The following is a 24949-nucleotide window of genomic DNA, read 5'->3' on the forward strand; positions in this document are numbered from 1 at the left end:
TGCTGACTTCTGAAAGCGAATCGTTGACAGAGAGTAAAGTTTTTTAAATGCGCTATTTCAGTCGTCATGTCTAGTCAATATGGGCATGTATCATGTAGAAATGTAATACTGTACCAGCTATGTAAGAATAAGGAATTTATACAACGGAACAATACATATCCGGATATATTCACAGATCATCGGTTCGTATATTACTATCACCGGAACTTCACACAAAATACCAAAAACAGAAATGGAAGACGACGAATTGGAAAGTATTCGTGCCCGTCGTATGGCAGAGATGCAGGCCCAATATGGGGTTCGTTTACTTTTGAATTATATGAGTTGATGTTAAGTGTTGATCTACACGAAATATATTTCCAAAACATTGCTAAATTACGGGCCGAAATTGTCCAACTTGCTCCAGTCCTTGACTCAACGCACGTGCGTGAATCACACCTGGAATCAGGACTTATCCCCGACCTGCCTGATCCACCGCCGGGCATGGTTAAATCGCTCTATATCGACTCAATGATTGGATTACACGTCTACGAAATCCTCTTTCTCTAACTGTCCGGTGGCCTAGTAGGCGTTGTGATCGGTCGACGCCTTGTCGAGTAAAAACGACCGATCGCCTTTACTTGCGGCCATGTGAGCCCAGTAAATGTGGGCTCACATTGGAAAATGTATACACAAATGATTACCTGTATGACATGGTAACAATATGTCACATATTTCATACAAGACTCGCATTATAAACAAATGTAGATTGCACATGATATAGAGTTACCTCCATTCGCCCAGCTCACATTGTGATAAAACCTACCTACACAAACTAACTATATGATATAATTCTGTCCGATCCTGCAAATCGTCTTTCGGTCTTGCGCGACCAAAACAGATATGAGTGTTTTATGTAATAAGTCTCCATTTTTCCTTAAAAACTATTCATAATGTATACCATATGATGATATCAATGCAAAAGAAATTTTAAAAATCATTAAAACGGCACTATTCTTGCCTGATCCTGTAAATCATCTAACAGTGATATATACCTAGCCATCCTTGATTGCAGTATGTAACTGTAAACCCCCGGTGAGGGCAGTGGGCGAATAGTTCCAGCATACATTTTTTTTTTTTTTTTTGGATAAAATCAATTACTCTCAATCTAAACTTTTTCTAGTCTTGTTTCACTTACTATTTGAATTGGATGGTTGGACGGCACTATAATATGCATAATTCATAAAATTGCCTTTTTGTATCTTTGTATCAATTGAAGTGTACATGTAGAATTATATCTCTGTGTGTAACAATTGTTTTGATGTGTGTCATCTTGCAATAATACCTTTTCTGTCCATCAGTCAGTTCAGAGGTAGACAAACTTTATCTGGCTATATTTCCTGAACTTAACACTGGTCTAGCCTGGTATGTAGACAGTAAACGAATGAGTGAAGTGAGTTGTTTCAAGATAAGATGACAGGAATTAAACTGGCGAGATGTATTGTGCAGTGTTTTAATGTTATGCTTTGTAATGTGTTTATATATATTTATACAGTTGTTGTCCAAGTGGTTATTTCCTTGACGGTTTTTCCTACAACTTGTTATGTAATTTGATAAGAACAGATATGTTACTGAAGATATTTTAGAACCTTTCCAATACAATAATAGCACTAAAATTTACAATCGTATCTATTGTGGCACACATGCTCGACATTGGGGACCTCTGACCTATAGATGTGCATTTGAATGAAGGAAGTTCAGCAGTAAGCGATACATGGATGTTGTTAAAAGTTCTAATGATGTTAGTAATAATTCTAGCAAATTTCTTCGTGATAAAATGATAAGGTATATATAGCTTCAACAGAAGTAAGAGTAAGTTAACGATGGAATAACAAGGATGTCATCGATTCTCCTTCATGTACTAATGCCAAAATAAATGCCACATGAGATGTACCGGGTTGGTGATTTAGTATTAGTAATGTTTAGGATGACAGTTTTAGTGTACACTGACCAATTCTTAATTTGAGTTCTGTAAATGGAAATGTCAAACTTCATGTCTGGTTAGTCTTAGTTGTTACTGATCAGCTGGGATATTTCCAAGATTAACACAAGGAAATCTGGGAGCTTGGTGGAGACATTGCCTTGACTCTTCGTTCATCCTTTAACAATAAAGAAATAATCAGTAAGCAGGACCAGACAACGCCAATGAAGATCTTCTGTAACTTTATTAGTTGACTAGTTTCGGCACACTAGGTATGCCGTCCTCAGAACTAGAGAAATAAGTAATTTGTTAGTGCAAGTGACACCATTATATTACATCATACTATAGTCCTGTTATATGGATGTATGCCTTCTGTATCATGATTTCATTATCAAGTATTTGATATTTATGTTATTGTTTAACTTCTAGATTTGGCAATGACATTGATATGAGATATCTGATGATATGATGAAGGTTAAATATCATGATATGAACCTTCAACAGCATATATTATAGGACTAATTGTACGACTGAATCTACTGTTAGTTGGTTCGTATATACTGTCAGGAATTGATACAGGTACAACATATAATTGTGCTCACAGATTCTGTTAAACATGTCAGAGCATTTGATAACCCACATAATCAATTGTATTTTATTTTAACAAGTCCATCCTTCTGCCTCATTTAAATCTTACAGCACATATAGAGAGACAAGTACAGTTTCGATAAACTTTGAGTTTGTCTCCTTCTGGGGACAAAATCCCATAACCATCCTTTTAACTAATTAGCAAACATTCAAACCAAAAGTCTTAAGACAAATCTACATAAGAAAGTTGTTCAGGAAGTCCAAAGAAAAGAGCCTCATATTTTGTTACCTAGTTGTAACAATCATGCAATATAGAGAAAGCATGTATCTTTAGGTACAAGAGATGGGATGTTCTAGTGAGAAAAAGCAAAAATACATTTAAAAGATTCTTTTTAGTCAGATAGTACTCTCTAGACAAGTTTTGTGTGTATAGATTTTTAAAGGGCAACAAAACCAAAAAGAGTAACAAAGAAAAGAATAATGAGAAAGGGTAGAGCAAACATCAGTTCAGAGTGAGTTGGTTTATAAGTGGGGCACTGTGCATGAGATGTAGATACCGAAAGGTATGCAGGGTGGTAGTGAATTAAAATATCAAAATTATTTCAAGTAAGTTTTAATTACAACACATACCAAATGTCACCAGTAATCACTGATGACACTTGGTGTGCATTGTGATTGAAACTTATAAAAAAATAAATGAGTGATATATTGTATTGGATAAGATAGTAGTCACTTGAACAACAACCAAAAGTAAAAGTTAAAAGCTTATTGAATATAAGAAAGACATTAACAGTAATGGATAAGCATTGTTCATTTTATTTATAGATTTGTAGTGTTGCCAGTAGGAAAAGTCAAGTTTCAGATCTGGTTAGTCTTAGTCGTGACTGGTCAGGTGTGATATTTCCAAGATTAACACAAGGAAATCTGGGAGCTTGGTGGAGACATTGCCTTGACTCTTCGTTCATCCTTTAACACTTGAGTGTATTGATCTGAAATATAACACCAATATGTTTACAACCATAGGTAAATTTATAGAATTAAATACTTATGACTATAGATCTATAAATAAGATGACAGGGAACATGGTCAGCTGGTGGAGTAGTAAAACACTCACTTTTCGCTGTGTCTTTGGATGGATTCCATGATCAGACATACCAAGGTATATGTACTTGTATGGGGTCATCTGCCAGACATAAATGGTTTTCCTTGGGCACTAAAGATCTGCTGACCTCCCACAGTAAACCCTATCATACTAGCTAGCATCCTTTGCCAATAAGAGTGATTATCATAAATTCATGTAATTTTCTATAACCATTTTTGTAAAGTTGTATAATAAAAAAAATATTAATATTTTTTATGCTATCATCACTCTCTAATATTGAAAATGACAAATAAGATACTGAAAAAGAAATTTCGTTTGAGGCTGCTGACTTTTATCATTTATAACCATTGTTCATCATCGCTCTTATTTCACTGCTGAAATGAAGAAATAACTTCATTCACAACTATTAAGTTATCACTTCATTTCAAAAATTCACATGCTGTAAACAGTTTACAGTACATTTTCAAAGTTAGAAAGTCTAACAATTTGAAAGATGGAAACTTCAGGTCTGGTTAGTCCCAGTTGTGATCAATCAGTTGTGATATTTCCAAGATTAATACAAGGAAATCTGGGAGCTTGGTGGAGATATCGCCTCGACTCTTCGTTCATCCTTTAACACTACCGAAAAATCAATTAGAATTTCATTTGTACATTGTTTTTGTCTGCTTGGACACAAACATACAAACTCAGACATGTTAACAGTCCTTTACTCGTATAATTTTGATGGGACTCGTGGAATTTCTGGAACTACTTCAATTTTTCCTTGTGGGGCCCATTGTTTTAGCAATAGATTTTAAAAGGACTCGTGAAAATATCTGTAGATTGATCTCAGTGTAAATAGGTAGCTAAGTGGTGTTTTCAGCATTTACAGTGATATTAATGCTATATATATATATCATTTTGTATTTGATTAGTCTCCCACCAGGAAACAGAGGACAGTATATTTCACATTGTATCCTTCCATCCTTCTGCTATCTTTTCAATGCCATATCTTCTACACTACTAACCACAGGAACTTTATAGTTGGGATAGGGTTCACCTTGGTGAGACAATGTGTTGTGTATCAAAAGTAAGGTCAATCTGATCTTTGACCTACATCAGAGAAAGGTTTTTCCAGGTCCTATCTCTACTAATCAGGAGATCTTTTATTTGGAATGGGTTCACCTTGATAACACAGTATGTCACATATCAAAAGTAGGTTATTGTACATATGACCTACATTTTGACCTTTTACCTACATCAAAGAAAATGATTGTCCATGCCATATCTTCTTCACTACTTACATGTATCAAGGGAACTTCAAACATAGGATATGGTTTCACCTTGTTGAATTGGTGTGTCATGTATCAAAAATAGGTCACTATTACATACACTTTGACCTTTAACCTACATAAAAAACTTTCTCTTGACCCAACTTATCAGGGAAACTTAATACTTTGGATATTGGATCTCCTCAGTGAGGCATGTACGGTAGTATAGGTTGGTCGTTGTGACCAACATTTTGACATTTGAACTTCATCAGAGAAAAAGTTTGTCTGGGCTAAATCTTCTATAATATTTGTCACTGGAACTTCTTAGTTTGGGTATGGATTCAGACAGTGTGTGTTAGTGGGTGCATTTAATTAACCGAATTGTCTTGTTGAAGTTATTTCATTGTTCATGTCACACATGGGAAGAAGGTCTTAAAATACATATATTGAAACAACTGAGATACAAATTCTACATAATTGTCAAAATGTTTAATTTTGCTGATACATCCATGAACTTTAAACCCTGTTACTAGTAACTATAAAAATCTAAATTTCACTTAAAGCAGTACCTGATGATGGCCTAGCCATTCAAGTCATGTAAATAATAAAAAATAAACGTCACAGAATTCCTAGTGTTGATTCTCAATCTGTGTTCTATGTGTTCTTGCCTTCCTTTGGTCAAGTTCTACTAGAATGTCCCGGAAGGGACATCGACCAACCATTTCCCAGTAGTATATTGTATCACCCATGACACATATTGGCTTACTAATACTTTCATTCTTGTCTTGAACAAAACCAAGATCATTTGGTTTGTATAATCAGGATCATAAGTCTGAACATGAGGGGCTTGCCACTTAATTGGTTTAAAACTGGGTAAAAAATATATCAGTCTTTAAAAACATCCCATTTCAAACATTTAAAAAAAGTTGACTATATATATATCAGCTCATTTTGCCATAGTCATTGGTACATCTATATCCTGAACATATTACCAACACATATATACTTTATATTGAATGTTGTCTCCTGTAAACTGAAAAGTGATTATAAAGTTGTAAATTCTATTGGAAAAAAGTAGCCATGATTGCATAAATATTGAGGTATGCTTCATACATGTGTAGGCCCTTTAGATTTGTTTTTAAGATTAAGATCTGATAAATCTGTAACATCTATAGGAGAAAATCATTTATGTAAATCTGATGGCTCTTAAAACATTTATATAGAAGACGCATCATTTGTAAAGGAGACACATCACGTAGTATGTGAATCGGATAAATCTCGAAATCATGTAAGTGCCACAAAAACTATGAATTTGCTCTTCAATTTATAAATGACATTTTACGTTTGTTTGTGACACAATGTTAGAATTGGATATCAGGTTGTCAGACTTGAAGACTTGTGTGTACTGTTGAATGAGAATTCATTGTTTTGGGGCTGACGAGGGGAATGCTGAAACATTTTATGAAAATTTAGTATTTACAGTATATATGTACACTGATTTTATGTATGTGTAAGTTTAACAAGAGGTTTAATGTGATACTCACTGGTTTACTTTTACAACAGGGCGGTGGTGGAGGTGGTGGAGGGCCATCCCAAGAGGAGCAGATGGAAAAGGCAAGACAGATGGCTGACATGAAACACAGTATCCTCAGTCAAGTGCTTGACCAGCCTGCTCGGGCAAGATGTGAGTTGATATGTTCTTCACTGTGACATCTTACAGGAAATGCATATAACTTACTAGTGATGGGATGATGTTCAGAAAAAAATGGTGATATAATCATTTAACCTCATAATCAAGCATCAGTACCTTAGTATTTTCTCATGATTTATCAAAAACAACATTTATATTATGCATAATAAGGATTCCAATTCCCGGTGATATTCATTCTGATGTCAGTTCTAGGTGAATACGGTAATTTAAGTTAAAGTTACAAAAGAAGAAAATCTTTCCTTAATGAAAAATGTATTCACTTTTAGTGAATGTTGATTACACAGCAGATTATATAATAAATAAAGAACATAGGAAAGCCTATCAGATTTTAACTAATAATTGATTATGGATTTTAAGCGATTTCCCATCACTATTTTATATTTAGCTATAATTTAGGTTTTTTAAAAGAAGATAAACTGGATGGGTCATTGTGTTGACCTCAAAAAACTCTTGTTTATGTTTTTAACTATGCCTGATTGTTAATGACCGATCATGACCAATACTATTCTGATCATTATTAGTACACAAGCTCAAGTCCTCTGTTTATTTTTCCAATCCATAACATTGATAGACCAGTTGAAACCATCGGTTCAAATGTGTGATCCTATTGTGTGAAATCATGAATTTATAGGCATTGTGCAAACATTTTGTTTTGTTAATGCAGTCCTACATCTGTATTATGATATATGTAAATGTGAAAAATTTGGGAACAAAATGAAATTTTAAAAAAAATTGAATTGTATCAGCTATATATCAGTTAATATTTAATTTAAGTTATAAAATACATGTTCTAATAGCTACAGTGTATGTGATATGCTTATTTTTTTAGAAATCAATATAACATCATACAGATATGTGTATCTACCCAATATTTCCACCAAATCTGCCTGTCCAAACTGATACTAGCTAGGAAAGATATTCTAATGCTGACAATATTTTAAAAGTCATTAGAAAGAGTTGTTTCTGAGAAATTTGCTAACTTGTGCAGAATATCCATTTATCATCAGGATATCTTCTAAAAAATCTTGGGCATATTCATTTATGAACCTCTTGTTGCTTTTAACAAGTCATGACCAGTTACAAATTTCAGCGTCCAAGAAGAGGATAGGAATTATGTAGTTAGGGAACAAAACTTGCAAATAAGGGAGATAACCCTGTAATACTTACTACTTCCAATAATATTGTATTAAATTGAGTCACTTAACTTTTCAACTAATTGCAGTAAACACCATAGCTGTTGCCAAACCTGAAAAGGCAAAAATGGTAGAAAATATGCTGATACAGATGGCTAAATCAGGGCAGATCCAAAACAAGGTAAGATTGGTTCCATTTTGAAAAATGAAAGACTGAGTCTATGAGATATGTTTTACCTCCAGTTTAGAACATGATCCTCAGTATTGATATACAGATATTATAACAGACTTCATATACTATAATAGACATACAAGCAGACTCCAAGGTCTAGTTACCATGACAAAGCAACAAAATCAAGACATAGTTATAACTTTTCCATCAGCCTTGTGCTTGGAGTCGACACCTTATGTTAAGGAGTTGTGTTGAAACAGTTTCTTAAAGTGTATAACAGATATAGCAACCAAATTCTGTATATTATGGTGATACATCTTTGGATATCTGACTCAGATCAGGAAAAAACATTGAAATTTTACGTTTTCGTAAACTGTTAGTGATATATTGTATTGATTTCATTTGTAATTGTAAATTGTTTTCATTTCATTGTCATAAACAATGTTGTTATCATCAGCTGCCCTGAGGCTTTACAATCAGCACATAGAAATGCACTGATTTGATTTCAGATTGGTGAAGACCAGCTGAAAGGCTTGCTGGAGAGAGTCAGTGAACAGACACAGAAGAAGACGACTGTGAAGGTATATATTGTATAGGTAGATTATATGTTTGTAAATGATCCCATTTCACTCTAAACTTCTTTAGTTTCTCCCTTTGGCATAAATACATTTAAAGATTGAATCACCGGCTCAATGTTTGATTTCTTTATTTTCCAGACAAACTTGAAGCATTATTTAACTTTTTTGGTTAAAGATACAATAACCACTTCAAAGTGCAGTTTCTTTTTTTTCAGTCTACACCTCGGTCACCTACATTGATGTTATCAGGGCTTCTGTGTTCAGTTATTACGGATTCAATCAGTGATAACACTAGGTATATTTTGTCAAATCTGAAGATGGCTGTACTTCATTACTGTAATCTAACTTCATTTACAGCTTGTGCCAGCTGGAATTGGAACCTCAGAGGATTTTCTTTATTTGTTTTTACATCATAAAACACCTTTAAGATCTTTTGAGGAAACAAGATTTAGTTTTTTTGGCTGTAGAAAAGGGAAATAAATCGCTGACCATGATCAGTTTTTGGCATAGTCCACATAAGTCCCACTACCAGGGTATCAGACATATACTTCAGATTGTCTATCAGTACACATAAGTCCCACTACCAGGGTATCAGACATATACTTCAGATTGTCTATCAGTACACATAAGTCCCACTACCAGGGTATCAGACATATACTTCAGATTGTCTATCAGTACACATAAGTGGATGCTATTTTAATCTGCTATATTGCTATACAAATCTATAGAAAAAATATTCCTATAGACCACCTTGTGCACTAGTTATGTGTATTACGGGCACTGATGATTGATTTTCTGTTGAGATAACAGGCTGTTGTATAAAATTAATTAATGTGATCCATATTCATAAGCAGTGGAATCCAGTGTATTCATTTTTTTTCAAGATTTTCATATACCATCAAGCTTCTAGATTGCTGTCTGATAATAATGATAGTACAATGTACAGGATTTTTTCTAAATATTTCAAAATGGGGTCCATTTCAGATTAAGATATGTTTTGTTTTTTCATATTTTCTATACTTCAAAGGCTATGCTGACTACATCAAACCGAATTATTCTGTAGTATAACTATTTATTACACTTTGCTCATGAAATTTAAGAATTCAATAGTGTGACAAGAACTTAACCATCACTCCTGTGATGATGAAAGAAAGACTATTCCAATTATGATGGAACTTTTGTAGATTTAACCAGTCAAAATTATTAGCTTTCTAATCACTGTATTGAAATTTGCTGATTTTTCTGTTTGGACACGTATGAAGTGAAGATTGAATATGTTAGTTTTCTGTCAGATAATTTCCTGTACATTTCTGATTTTCTCTAATTTGGTATATAAAACAGTTTTTTAAGTGATTTATACCAGATAACAACATAAAATGGTAGAATAACACATGAAACAGAAAATTCTAAATACATGTAGCATGGTCTTGTTTTAAAGTATAACTTCAAACTTCGCATGTACAATGTCAGAGTTTTTCTCAATATTTTTTCAAACCAGTTGGTTTTTTGTATTTGGATTAGCTTTTTTCATCCTCTGTACAGTTATCACTAGTTTTGGGGTTCTACCAGGATCTCGTTTTAGGTAAAGATCTGCCATGAAAGTTTTATGTTGAAATCATCATTAAATCTTACACAAGACTTGTGTGGAAAAGATGCATATAGTTATGATATAGAATGGCGTCTGATCACAGGGTTCTCGATCTGCCAGATTTGGGGCCAATATTCAGCCCCATTCCCAATGCATAAAAGTATCTTTTTTTCCCAATTTAAACCCCAAGTTTTCATCTCTCTAAGGGCTGTATTCATGGACACTAGTGGACATCTCTTGAGGGACTGTATTCATAGACACTAGTGGTCATCTCTCTAGGGGCTGTATTCATGGACACTAGTGATCATCTCTCAAGTGGCTGTATTCATGGACACTAGTGGTCATCTCTCTAAGGACTGTATTCATGGACACAAATGGTCATCTCTCTAGGGGCTGTATTCATGGACACTAGTGGTCATCTCTCTAGTGACTGTATTCATGGACTCTAGTGGTCATCTCGCTAGGGGCTGTATTCATGGACACAAATGGTCATCTCTCTAGGGACTGTTCATGGACACTAGTGGTCATGTCTCAAGTGGCTGTATTCATGGACGCTAGTGGTCATCTCTTGAGGGACTGTATTCATGGACACTAGTGGTCATCTCTTGAGGGACTGTATTCATAGACACTAGTGGTCATCTCTCTAGGGGCTGTATTCATGGACACTAGTGATCATCTCTCAAGTGGCTGTATTCATGGACACTAGTGGTCATCTCTCTAAGGACTGTATTCATGGACACAAATGGTCATCTCTCTAGGGGCTGTATTCATGGACACTAGTGGTCATCTCTCTAGTGACTGTATTCATGGACTCTAGTGGTCATCTCTCTAGGGGCTGTATTCATGGACACAAATGGTCATCTCTCTAGGGACTGTTCATGGACACTAGTGGTCATGTCTCAAGTGGCTGTATTCATGGACGCTAGTGGTCATCTCTTGAGGGACTGTATTCATGGACACTAGTGGTCATCTCTCTAGGGGCTGTATTTATGGACACTAGTGATCATCTCTCAAGTGGCTGTATTCATGGACACTAGTGGTCATCTCTCAAGTGGCTGTATTCATGGACACTAGTGGTCATCTCTCTAGGGGCTGTATTCATGGACACTAGTGGTCATCTCTCTAGTGAGTGTATTCATGGGCACTAGTGGTCATCTCTCAAGTGGCTGTATTCATGGACACTAGTGGTCATCACTCTAGTGAGTGTATTTATGGACACTAGTGGTCATCTCTCAAGTGGCTGTATTCATGGACACTAGTGGTCATCTCTCTAGTGAGTGTAAATATGGACACAAATGGTCATCTCTCTAAGGGCTGTATTCATGGACACTAGTGGTCATCTCTTGAGGGACTGTATTCATGGACACTAGTGGTCATCTCTCTAGGGGCTGTATTCATGGACACTAGTGATCATCTCTCAAGTGGCTGTATTCATGGACACTAGTGGTCATCTCTCTAGTGAGTGTATTCATGGGCACTAGTGGTCATCTCTCAAGTGGCTGTATTCATGGACATTAGTGGTCATCACTCTAGTGAGTGTATTTATGGACACTAGTGGTCATCTCTCAAGTGGCTGTATTCATGGACACTAGTGGTCATCTCTCAAGTTGCTGTATTCATGGACACTAGTGGTCATCTCTGTAGGGGCTGTATTCATGGACACTAGTGGTCATCTCTCAAGTGACTGTATTCATGGGCACTAGTGGTCATCTCTCAAGTGGCTGTATTCATGGACACTAGTGGTCATCTCTCAAGTTGCTGTATTCATGGACACTAGTGGTCATCTCTCAAGTGGCTGTATTCATGGACACTAGTGGTCATCTCTCAAGTGGCTGTATTCATGGACACTAGTGGTCATCTCTCAAGTGGCTGTATTCATGGACACTAGTGGTCATCTCTCTAGTGAGTATATATATGGACACTAGTGGTCATCTCTCTAGTGAGTGTATATATGGACACTAGTGGTCATCTCTGTAGGGGCTGTATTCATGGACACTATTGGTCATCTCTCTAGAGGCTGTATTCATGGACACTAGTGGTCATCTCTCTAGGGACTGTATTTATGCACACTAGTGGTCATCACTCTAGTTACTGTATTTCTGGACACCGGTGGTCATCTCTGTAGTCACTTTATTCCTGCACATTGCTGGTCATTAGTCTAGTGTCAATATATCTGGACAATAGTTAACTCGTATGAAGTTAAAGTAACATTCATATTTATAGTTGTTCAAATGAAGGAATGAAATCATTCTTAAAATATAAAACTCTGTGATGTTAGTCTTTCAGCATGAAATTATTCATTACATACAAGAAATATTAATATGTATATTTGAAGCTGAAATTAGGTGAAAAATTTTGAAATCTCAAGTCCTCAAAATATTCATTTTTTTTTCAGTTTAAAAGAAGAGTGCTTGATGACTCAGATGAAGACTGACACAATGAAATGCTAGTTAAAAAAAACAGGAGGCATATGATTTGTTACTAGCCTTGCACATTTTAACAGCTGGGCCAATATTGGATTTCTGAATAGGTGTTTTATTCTGAAGTGTATTGTTCTCAACAAGGAAGTCAAATTGATGACACGAGACACATTACAACTCCTGGTGTTCATTGATGTGAGTGAAGGAAGATTGTACATGTAGGGTGTATATACCAAGGTTGATACTCTTGTGCATGTAACGTTGTGCTAATGACTGAAATTCATGTATCAGATGCTAAATTGATATCCATGAATTGAACCAATGCTGAGCTTGAACATTGATTTAATGAAAGTATACACATGTATCACATTACAAATTTACTACTACCACTGATTTAACTGGAAAGGTCATGCCTTTTATATGTGTTTTTGTTGCCTATTTCCAGTTGTAATTGGGCATTGCAGCTACCAGGTAACAGACTAAGGTGGCAGTCACTGCGATTAGTAATCCTGTTAGCAGTGCAGACCTACACTGTACAAATGGTAGGATTCTCTGTCTATTGATTGTATTCATCAGTACTAGCCAGAAACACATCTGTAGAAATTCATCATCAGTATCTACACTGCTGGCCTTCCATGTTCCAAACGGTGCACATGTATCATAGGTATAACTGAGAGTAGGAAAAATGTAAGATCAGGGTCTCTAAAGTAATCGCAAATGAGGAATTTATTAAGGTTTATACTTCTGAAAAATGTGGGGTTTTTTTGTTTTTTGTTTGCCCATTAAATGTGCTGCAACTAAAATGAATTAGAATTGATGTATTTGCCTTTTTTATTCATGATCAAAACAAAATACAATTCATGTAGCTTGATTGATTTAAATCAGATGTACTATAGGGTTGTACTAGCTTGATTGATTTAAATCAGATGTACTATAGGGTTGTACAATTTGTATTTCCATCTTAAACCAAGCAGTTATTAAATTTTGAGGGTTGCATTTGTCTGCAAACACAAAATGAAAACAAAAATAGCTATTACATCATTTGAGAATAACAGATGTGTGATATTATTTTACAATATCAATGAAAAATTGCTCACTGTACTTAAAAAAATGATACACCAAGAAAGATATTTTGAGTTATGAGAAAATCCTTTTTTATCTATCCAACTGAAAATGAAATGTTGCTATGGTGGTTAATGGTATACTAAAGAAGACTTGACTGTTTCCTGATAGATTCTGTAGCAACAGTATTTATACACTTGTATGTCAACCATGCAGCACTTAATTTCATTGTCAGAAAATGAACATTAAATTTGGTGATATTTACTTATTTTCTCCTGTTATATACACAGTTAGTAATCCCACTCTGCTCCTCCTCAACAAACACATCTATGTACCAACTCCAGTGATATTTCCATGGGTATGTTCATATGTTGTTTTGGCATTTCAGTAACTTTACTGAGGTAATTGTTAGTTTTAATTTGATCAGTTATTGTCTGTGATTATGCTTCTTACCAACCATATATTTAATACTTCAGTCTTTATAAGATAGGACTTAATTCTACTGTATGATGAGTGTTATAATCTTATTAAGCCTGTCCTTTGTGAAGTTTTTTCATTTCCTGTTATTATTTAATTAGATGTCATAATATATTTTTTTTAATTTGAACCTTTTGAAAACATTGTATACTGAGACTGGTGTAATAAATATATTCTATAATTGTATAAGTATCCATTTTACAAAAGCTTTAAATTCTTTTTCAGCTTCATTAAGTGTTAGATTTAAAATTATTAGCTGAAAAATTTAGAAACAATGTCAATGTCATTATTTAAGTGCAAAAATCAACCACGCTATAAAATGAAGACAACCTAACGAACAATATGTTATGTGACATTTTAATTGCACATCAGAGCACTTCAACTCTAAACACTGATTTAACTTTAAAACAAGTTGGAACTCTACCCTATAACTACTACAATCCTTCAATCAGTTTGAACATGTACCCCGACCTTCTACAATCCTGATATAAGTTTGAACATGTACCCCGACCTTCTACAATCCAGATATAAGTTTGAACATGTACCCCGACCTTCTACAATCCTGATATAAGTTTGAACATGTACCCCGACCTTCTACAATCCTGATATCATTGTGAACATGTACCCCGACCTTCTACAATCCTGATATCATTGTGAACATGTACCCCGACCTTCTACAATCCTGATATCATTGTGAACATGTACCCCGACCTTCTACAATCCTGATATCATTGTGAACATGTACCCCGACCTTCTACAATCCAGATATCATTGTGAACATGTACCCCGACCTTCTACAATCCTGATATCATTGTGAACATGTACCCCGACCTTCTACAATCCTGATATCATTGTGAACATGTACCCCGACCTTCTACAATCCTGATATCATTGTGAACATGTACCCCGACCTTCTACAATCCTGATATCATTGTGAACATGTACCCCGACCTTCTACAATCCTGATATCATTGTGAACATGTACCCCGACCTTCTACAATCCTGAACATGTATCATTGTGAACATGTACCCCGACCTTCTACAATCCTGATATCATTGTGAACATGTACCCCGACCTTCTACAATCCTGATATCATTGTGAACATGTACCCCGACCTTCTACAATCCTGATATCATTGTGAACATGTACCCCGACCTTCTACAATCCCGATATCAGTTTGAACATGTACCCCGACCTTCTACAATCCTGATATCATTGTGAACATGTACCCCGACCTTCTACAATCCTGATATCATTGTGAACATGTACCCCGACCTTCTACAATCCTGATATAAGTGTGAACATGTACCCCGACCTTCTACAATCCTGATATCATTGTGAACATGTACCCCGACCTTCTACAATCCTGATATCATTGTGAACATGTACCCCGACCTTCTACAATCCTGATATCATTGTGAACATGTACCCCGACCATCTACAATCCTGATATCATTGTGAACATGTACCCCGACCTTCTACAATCCTGATATCATTGTGAACATGTACCCCGACCTTCTACAATCCTGATATCATTGTGAACATGTACCCCGACCTTCTACAATCCTGATATCATTGTGAACATGTACCCCGACCTTCTACAATCCTGATATCATTTTGAACATGTACCCCGACCTTCTACAATCCTGATATCATTGTGAACATGTACCCCGACCTTCTACAATCCTGATATCATTGTGAACATGTACCCCGACCTTCTACAATCCTGATATCATGAACATGTAACATGTACCCCAACCATGTACCCCGACCTTCTACAATTGAACATGTACCCCGACCTTCTACAATCCTGATATCATTGTGAACATGTACCCCGATATCTACAATCCTGATATCATTGTGAACATGTACCCCGACCTTCTACAATCCTGATATCATTGTGAACATGTACCCCGACCTTCTACAATCCTGATATCATTGTGAACATGTACCCCGACCTTCTACAATCCTGATATCATTGTGAACATGTACCCCGACCTTCTACAATCCTGATATCATTGTGAACATGTACCCCGACCTTCTACAATCCTGATATCATTGTGAACATGTACCCCGACCTTCTACAATCCTGATATCATTGTGAACATGTACCCCGACCTTCTACAATCCTGATATCATTGTGAACATGTACCCCGACCTTCTACAATCCTGATATCATTGTGAACATGTACCCCGACCTTCTACAATCCTGATATCATTGTGAACATGTACCCCGACCTTCTACAATCCTGATATCATTGTGAACATGTACCCCGACCTTCTACAATCCTGATATCATTGTGAACATGTACCCCGACCTTCTACAATCCTGATATACAATCCATTGTGAACATGTACCCCGACCTTCTACAATCCTGATATCATTGTGAACATGTACCCCGACCTTCTACAATCCTGATATCATTGTGAACATGTACCCCGACCTTCTACAATCCTGATATCATTGTGAACATGTACCCCGACCTTCTACAATCCTGATATCATTGTGAACATGTACCCCGACCTTCTACAATCCTGATATCATTGTGAACATGTACCCCGACCTTCTACAATCCTGATATCATTGTGAACATGTACCCCGACCTTCTACAATCCTGATATCATTGTGAACATGTACCCCGACCTTCTACAATCCTGATATCATTGTGAACATGTACCCCGACCTTCTACAATCCTGATATCAGTTTGAACATGTACCCCGACCTTCTACAATCCTGATATCATTGTGAACATGTACCCCGACCTTCTACAATCCTGATATCATTGTGAACATGTACCCCGACCTTCTACAATCCTGATATCATTGTGAACATGTACCCCGACCTTCTACAATCCTGATATAAGACCTTCTACAATCCTGATATCATTGTGAACATGTACCCCGACCTTCTACAATCCTGATATCATTGTGAACATGTACCCCGACCTTCTACAATCCTGATATCATTGTGAACATGTACCCCGTACTTCTACAATCCTGATATCATTGTGAACATGTACCCCGACCTTCTACAATCCTGATATCATTGTGAACATGTACCCCGACCTTCTTCTACAATCCTGATATCATTGTGAACATGTACCCCGACCTTCTACAATCCTGATATCATTGTGAACATGTACCCCGACCTTCTACAATCCTGATATCATTGTGAACATGTACCCCGACCTTCTACAATCCTGATACCTTCTAATCCTGATATCATTGTGAACATGTGACCTTCTACAATCCTGATATCATTGTGAACATGTACCCCGACCTTCTACAATCCTGATATCATTGTGAACATGTACCCCGACCTTCTACAATCCTGATATCATTGTGAACATGTACCCCGACCTTCTACAATCCTGATATCATTGTGAACATGTACCCCGACCTTCTACAATCCTGATATCATTGTGAACATGTACCCCGACCTTCTACATCCTGATATCATTGTGAACATGTACCCCGACCTTCTACAATCCTGATATCATTGTGAACATGTACCCCGACCTTCTACAATCCTGATATCATTGTGAACATGTACCCCGACCTTCTACAATCCTGATATCATTGTGAACATGTACCCCGACCTTCTACAATCCTGATATCATTGTGAACATGTACCCCGACCTTCTACAATCCTGATATAAGTTTGAACATGTACCCCGACCTTCTACAATCCTGATATCATTGTGAACATGTACCCCGACCTTCTACAATCCTGATATCATTGTGAACATGTACCCCGACCTTCTACAATCCTGATATAAGTTTGAACATGTACCCCGACCTTCTACAATCCTGATATCTGTTTGAACATGTATCCGACCTCCTACAATCCTGCAATCATTGTGAACATGTTAATTCTGGTTTCTCGGTCATTTTCATTAACACAACATCAAGCCAGCCACGTTCCCATGGAGACACATGACTATAAAGCATTACATGTTAATTCTGGTCTCTAACATTTTCATTAACACCACATCAAGCCAATCCCATTCCCATGGAGACACATTACCTTAAAACATTACATATTAACTCTGGTTAAGAAACGATCTGAATCCATAGTACTTTGGTATTATGTTACACGAAGTGAGTTTTGACTAATAGAGATACGGAGATACCGAATGATCATATTCAGAAAAAAATTAAATCAGAGGTAATGTGTTGGCCCATTGGACCTATTGCAGGATAGAGAGGATACTGAAAATTGAATGTAATTATGTACCTAAATGTTTACCTAATATACTAGTGTTGTTGTAACTCATATCAATTCAAACATGGATGTGATGAAAGAAGACATCAAAGCTCGGTTGGATGTTACCATTTCTTCTTGGCTTGGGTGGATTTGAATTAAAACAAAACATATCAAAGGTCTTGCGCTAATTTTCATATTTTCAAATCGTTCATATTCCATGATGGCTAATGCACAGGTTAACATCAACATAATAGAAAACGGAAGTGGTGGATACTATCTTCATGCAGGCTACAAGTTTTCCGTCAGGACCAGACGTAATGATATAGTTTATTGGAGATGTGTACAGAGACCGTATTACAGCACTGAACAACATTCCAGTGACCATCCCGGAGATAACATCAAACTGGCAGCGGATGCGTTTCTCAATGTTGTTAAACAACGTTGTCGTGAAGAAGTTTGTCCTATTCCTGCTATCCCCGACGAGGCATTAGGAAATCTACGTGATAGAGATTTTGATGATGATGTTGGTGAGATGATTTCAAAGATTCCCACATTTGAGAGTTGTAAAGCATCCCTCAACAGAGCCCGTTCAAAGACTTAAATTCTTAAATATCCAGTTATTTTTCTCTTGAAAGTAGGGAGTTTTATGAAGCAGTCTATAGCCTTACCTGTAATTATCTCCTATTGTTCTTGCTTTCACACCTAGTCTCACCTGGCCAACAAAATACCTTACCTGTATGCCCCAAAAACCAAATGTCGGCGAAGTGAGGACACCGACACAAGACCATTGTAATGTATCGTGATGAATGCTGTCGATATCACACGAAATGATTACAATGTGGACACTGTATGAGAGGACAAATAAATCAAGGCAATACTTAATGCATGCTATTATTCAATAAAATCGAAATAAAAATATAAGATTATGAAAAGAACCGTTACCAAGGTAACACATGTGTACAGCCTCGTATACCTCACATTCAAAGACAAGTGATCATTCATTTGTAAAGATATTCTGTGTCTTCACCCACGTGCTATTTTCTTCGCTGATGATACTGTCCGTGAACATGGCTATGCCAACAAAGTTTACCCCTCTTCTAGTTACTCAAATAAAAACGGGTCCTATCAGGAATTTCCTACTGTTTACTCAAATTTCCGTTTCACGATGGTTCTTTTCCTTACTAAAAGAAAAGAAAAACATCTTGAAATTTGCCTTCAATAGAATAACAATGGTAAAAGAAACATGTCGGTCTCTATCATGTGGAATAATCCAAGATAGGGATGATTGTATGGCTGATTTATAGTATATCATTGAAATAATCGTCTATACGGTAAGAGAATTTCATACCGCCTTTCTTTGTAATGTCTCCAAGAAACTCACCAGAGCCGAAGCAAATATCAAATTCAGGAAATAGTCATCGTTTAATTGCTTCGGTCCTGTTAGCAACAAAGCAACCATGGATTTACTATCCTAGTTGACAACCAAGTTCCTCACAGAAATATACCATTAGATACATACCTCCAGGCAACTGCTGTTAGTGTTACGCTCCATAGAACGCTTACAGTATGCTCTATCAATCTCCCTCCACACTCTGATTTCACGAACAACCAACTTCGTGTCCCTCATCCGGAACATTCTCGCATCTTGAGTTAATTTTTTATGTCGCCCATCGTTGTTACTCGATTTCGAATGGACGGTACATGACGATCTCTGTGGAAGCGACCACTTTCCAATATTTCTAAGGAGTTGCGGATCCACAGAGAGCGATCACGTACCCCACTGGAAATTATATAAGGCAGAATGGAGTAAATTTGAACATGTCAGTACCAAAATTCTCAACACCATTGATTTCCTGAATTAAGAAGATCCAATAGAATTCTTTACTACCGAACATCTTGAGATAGCCAAAGAATGTATACCAAAGTCCAAAAGAAAACATAACAAAAACCCTGGATTAGTGAAGATTGTGATAAAGCTATTAGAAGTAGGAAGATGGTTTTGAGGCAGTTAAAAAAATCCCACAAAAGATAGTTTAAACAACTATAAAATCATTATGGTAAAAGCCCGTCGTGATATACACTTACACACAAAAAAAAACCTGAAAACAAATCGAAAATTAGCCACATTAAAATTTGATATTCTAAACATTCGTCTGCAAATAATCATTCCAAAAAAATATATAAAATTTAAGAAAAAGCTAAGTTGAAATTCTCGTCCAAAAATAATGAAACTTACAATTAAGCTTTCTCAATGTTAGAACTTCGAGAATCGATGGAAAAATCGCATGACTCTGCAACAGGACCTGATGATACTATCACTTCCTAAAACATCTGCGAGAGTCGTCATCATTAGAAAAACTTCTTGATAGTTTTGATTATATTTTTAGATCGGATAATGTCCCAAAGTCATGGAAAATGGCAGTCGTGATTCCTAATTCCAAACAGAGTAAAGATACAACAGATCCCTTCAGTTACCGCCCAATATCACTCACAAGTTGTGTTTGTAAAACTCTAGAGCGGATGATAAATTCAAGATTAATTTCGTATCCGATCACATAATATCACCCCTACAAAGCGGCTTTAGATCTAAGCGAGGTACCAACGATCATTTGGTAAGACTTGAAATCTTTGTGCGTGAGGCTTTTCTAAAGAAGGAGCACATGGTTGCTGTTTTCTTCGATTTGGAAAAGGCTTACGACACAACATGGAAATACGGCATAATAAAAAAATCTGCACTATATAGGTATCAAAGGTAATCTACCAATTCTTATTTCAAATTTTCTATCAGATAGAGTATTTCAAGTCCGGAATGGAACGACTCTTTCCGATGTTCATCAGCAGGAAATGCCTGTACCACAAGGCAGCATTCTTTCGTTACACCTTTTGGACATAAAATTAACAGTATTGTCAAAACAATTTTCCCTTCAATGAAGTGCGCTCTTTATGTCGATGACTTCATTATATGCGAACGATCTAAACATATGAATACCATCGAAAGACAACTACAACAATGTTTGAATCGACTACAAATTTGGGCAGATGAAAATGGATTTAAATTTTCATAATCCAAAACAGGTTGTACGCACCATTCCGGTTAATGAGCAAACCAAATTCTTAGGTGTAGTATTTGACAGGAAATTGTTCCTTCTACTTATAAAATACCTTAAAGCCAAATGACTTCAGGCACTGAATATTCTAAAGGTTGTGTCCCACACTGGTTGGGGAGCTGATAGAAAAGTTTTGCTGAGACTTTATAGAGCTTTTATTAGATGAAATTTAGACTATGGTTCCATTGTGTATGGATCTGCTAGACCTTCATATCTCAAATTATTAGACGCTGTTCACCACCAGGGTCTGAGGCTCGCTCTCGGAGCTTTTAAGATCACACCTACAGCAAGCCTCTATGTAGAGGCTAACGAACCACCACTATATAGCCGTCGAAATAAATTGACTATGCAATACACAATTCAGCTAAAGTAAAATCCTTCAAATCCTGCTTTTTCAGTTATATTTGATCGAAAATATAAAAACCTTGTTTGAAAACAAACCAAATACCATTCCACCATTCGGTATTCGGATTTTTCCGCTCTTTTACCAAACACAAATATTAATATTGACCAAATTCAGTTATTTGGAACAATAGATATTTCACCCTGGCTCTTGCATTCATCTGAAGTTGACTTTTCACTTCATGGAATGGTTAAATCAGACACTGACAGTTGCACATTTCTTTCATCATTTTCGAAATTGCAGTTAAATATATTTCTACATTTATATACTGATAGTTCAAAAGATAATGATAAGGTTGCTGCGGCCATGGTTACACAAGATGAAACCTATGGATGCCGGCTACCAAACAACGCCTCAATAATCTCGGCAGATACGCGAGCTATCTACCTCGCCCTTGAATATATTTAAACAAAGTAATGAGAGCTGTTATCCATTCAGACTCTATTTCTGTTATACAAAGTGTTAGCAATAGAAATATTGAAAACATTTTCATTCGTAATACATTAATACTATATCATGAACTTGCCTTTAACTTTTGTATTGCTTTTTGCTGGATTCCTGGGCACATGGGAATACCAGGCAATAAAAAAGCAGATCGTGCCGCAAAGGAAGCTTTATCACTACCACTTGGTGTTTTTAGAATTCATTTTACTGATTTTCAACCATTTATCAAACAAAATTTAAAAACGCAGTGGCACAAGGAATGGAATCAATATAATAACTATCAATTGCACTCCGTAAAACCTATCGCTGGTGAATGGTCTCCATGCTATAGAGACAACCACCCAGAGACGAAGTTGTCCTTGCCCGTCTTCGAATGGGCCATACATACCTTACGCATTCATATATGTTGAAAGGCGAAGATAACCCTCGGTGCATAGGTGTGATGATCCATTCATCGTTAAGCATTTTTATTGGACTACATTGACCTTCTGTCTACTCGAGATATTTTTTTATCGTTACAAGTTTAAAGACCCTTTTTGAAACTGTTGAGATTAATAAAATTCTAGGTTATCTGAAAGATGTTGGTCTGTACTATAGACTATGACTTACAATTTTAATCTTTTGTGATAACCATTTAAAAGTTTTAGTTTGTTTGATGTTATTTCCTTTTTGGATCGCTGTATGTTTTACCGTTTTATAACTTTAATGATTTTTTATGTATTGACAGACCGTTAAGAATGTAATAATAATAATAATAATTGTATCATAGTATGCTGTAATGAAGGGCTACCAGGTTTGTTAAAATGAACTTCCTTGACCCACTTTCAATGTTTCAGTGGTCAAAGTGTTAAAATCTAAAACAAAATTTTCTTAATAACCAAAAGGTCGAAGCTGTTGATATAAATTCTTTAACAAAATTGGATGAAGGACTTTCAATTTTATTCAAATGATTGACCTTGACCTTAAAGTATGTTTTTTGATATAGCAATAGGTAGACCCTATCTTTCTCGCGTGTAAGCGACACTTTTTATAATTCTAGCGTTAAGTGTTTAGCCTTCTCTCCTACTTCTTCGTTTTTGCCCCGTCCCCTTCGGCACTCGTCTCCTTGTGACGTCAACTGTGCGGATCTCAAACAACCAAAACGGATGAAAAGACAATATATTGCACCATTACCGTTTTATGTAAATTTGTTCTAACTTTAAGTAAAGGAACTGCTGACAACCACAATGATCTGCTGTCAGACTTGTCTATTTATCAATTGCCTATGCTGCTATCAGTGTTTCCATGGTTTCCCTATACTGCAAATGCATTGTGACGTCACCAACTAATGTTGTATAAAATGAGAATATCGCGAGTTCAGCTCACACAGATTGTTGTCAATGTCTGACCAGGAAGTCGGTTATGGATCTGTCCTAACCGAGCTAACACAGGATGTTGTCAATGTCTGCCCAGGAAGTAGGTTAGCGATATGTCCCAACCGAGCTAACACAGACTGTTGTCATTGTCTGCCCAGGAAATAGATAAGGGATCTGTCCGAAGCTAGCTAACACAGAGTGTTGTCAATGTTTAACCAGGAAATAGGTTAGGGATCTGTCCTAACCTAGCTAACACAGAGTGTTGTCAATGTCTGATCAGGAAGTAGATTAGGGATCTGTCCTAACCTAGCTAACACAGAGTGTTGTCAATGTTTAACCAGGAAGTAGGTTGGGGATCTGTCCTAATCTAGCTAACACAGAGTGTTGTCAATGTTTAACCAGAAAGTAGATTAGGGATCTGTTCTAACTTAGCTAACACAGAGTGTTGTCAATGTTTAACCAGGAAGTAGGTTAGGGATCTGTCCTAACCTAGCTAACACAGAGTGTTGTCAATATCTGACCATGAAGTAGTTAAGGGATCTGACCTAACCGCGCTCACACAATGTTGTCAATGTCTGACGAGGAAGTAGGTTAGGGATCTGTTATAACCATGGTGACAGAGTGTTGTAAATGTCTGACCATGAAGTAGATTAGGGATCTGTCCTTACCTAGCTAACACAGAGTGTTGTCAATATCTGACCATGAAGTAGTTTAGGGATCTGACCTAACCGAGCTCACACAATGTTGTCAATGTCTGACGAGGAAGTAGGTTAGGGATCTGTTATAACCACGGTGACACAGAGTGTTGTAAATGTCTGACCATGAAGTAGATTAGGGATCTGTCCTAACCGAGCTAACACAGAGTGTTGTCAATATCTGACCATGAAGTAGTTTAGGGATCTGACCTAACCGAGCTAACACAGAGTGTTGTCAATGTCTGACCAGGAAGTAGGTTAGGGATCTGTCCTAACCGAGCTAACACAGAGTGTTTTTTAAAATCTGCCCAGAAAGTAGATTAGGGATCTGTCCTAAGCTAGCTAACACAGAGTGTTGTCAATGTCTGATCAGGAAGTAGATTAGGGATCTGTCCTAACCGAGCTAACACAGTGTTGTCAATGTCTGACCAGGAAGTAGGTTAGGGATCTGTCCTAACCGCGGTGACACAGAGTGTTGTAAATGTCTGACCATGAAGTAGGTTAGGGATCTGTCCTAAGCTAGCTAACACAGAGTGTTGTCAATGTCTGACCAGGAAGTAGGTTAGGGATTTGTCCTAACCTAGCTAAAACGCATTGATGTTAAAACATATCCTCGAGAATTCAGTTAGGGATTAAATACCATTTTAACAATTTTCATTCTGTTATTATGTGCAGCTTTATTAGATATATTGTGA

The 24949-nt window shown here is 36.6% G+C and overlaps 1 protein-coding gene across 1 annotated transcript; it reads left to right on the top strand.

The window, feature by feature from the left end:
* Window positions 1-212: 212 nt before the first annotated feature.
* Window positions 213-13828, top strand: LOC132559656 (programmed cell death protein 5-like). Its single transcript, XM_060224275.1, has 5 exons — window positions 213-298; window positions 6464-6584; window positions 7834-7925; window positions 8426-8497; window positions 12478-13828. Exons 1-5 carry the CDS (start codon window positions 233-235, stop codon window positions 12514-12516), a joined length of 390 nt encoding a protein of 129 aa, XP_060080258.1. The 5' UTR covers window positions 213-232; the 3' UTR covers window positions 12517-13828.
* The last annotated feature ends 11121 nt before the right edge of the window (window positions 13829-24949 follow it).

This window comes from Ylistrum balloti, unplaced genomic scaffold, assembly GCF_031769215.1.
Source record: "Ylistrum balloti isolate Yb309-2 unplaced genomic scaffold, AGI_CSIRO_Ybal_v1 Utg369664, whole genome shotgun sequence".
Lineage (NCBI taxonomy): Eukaryota > Metazoa > Mollusca > Bivalvia > Pectinida > Pectinidae > Ylistrum > Ylistrum balloti.

What these genes read in the sequence shown, in the direction of transcription:
- LOC132559656 (XM_060224275.1), top strand. Translation starts at nt 233, where the DNA reads ATGGAAGACGACGAATTGGAAAGTATTCGTGCCCGTCGTATGGCAGAG. An exon ending in CCAGCCTGCTCGGGCAAGAT is followed by an intron (nt 6,585 to 7,833) that starts GTGAGTTGATAT and finishes AACTAATTGCAG; the next exon opens with TAAACACCATAGCTGTTGCC. An exon ending in AGAAGAAGACGACTGTGAAG is followed by an intron (nt 8,498 to 12,477) that starts GTATATATTGTA and finishes TTTTTTTTTCAG; the next exon opens with TTTAAAAGAAGAGTGCTTGA.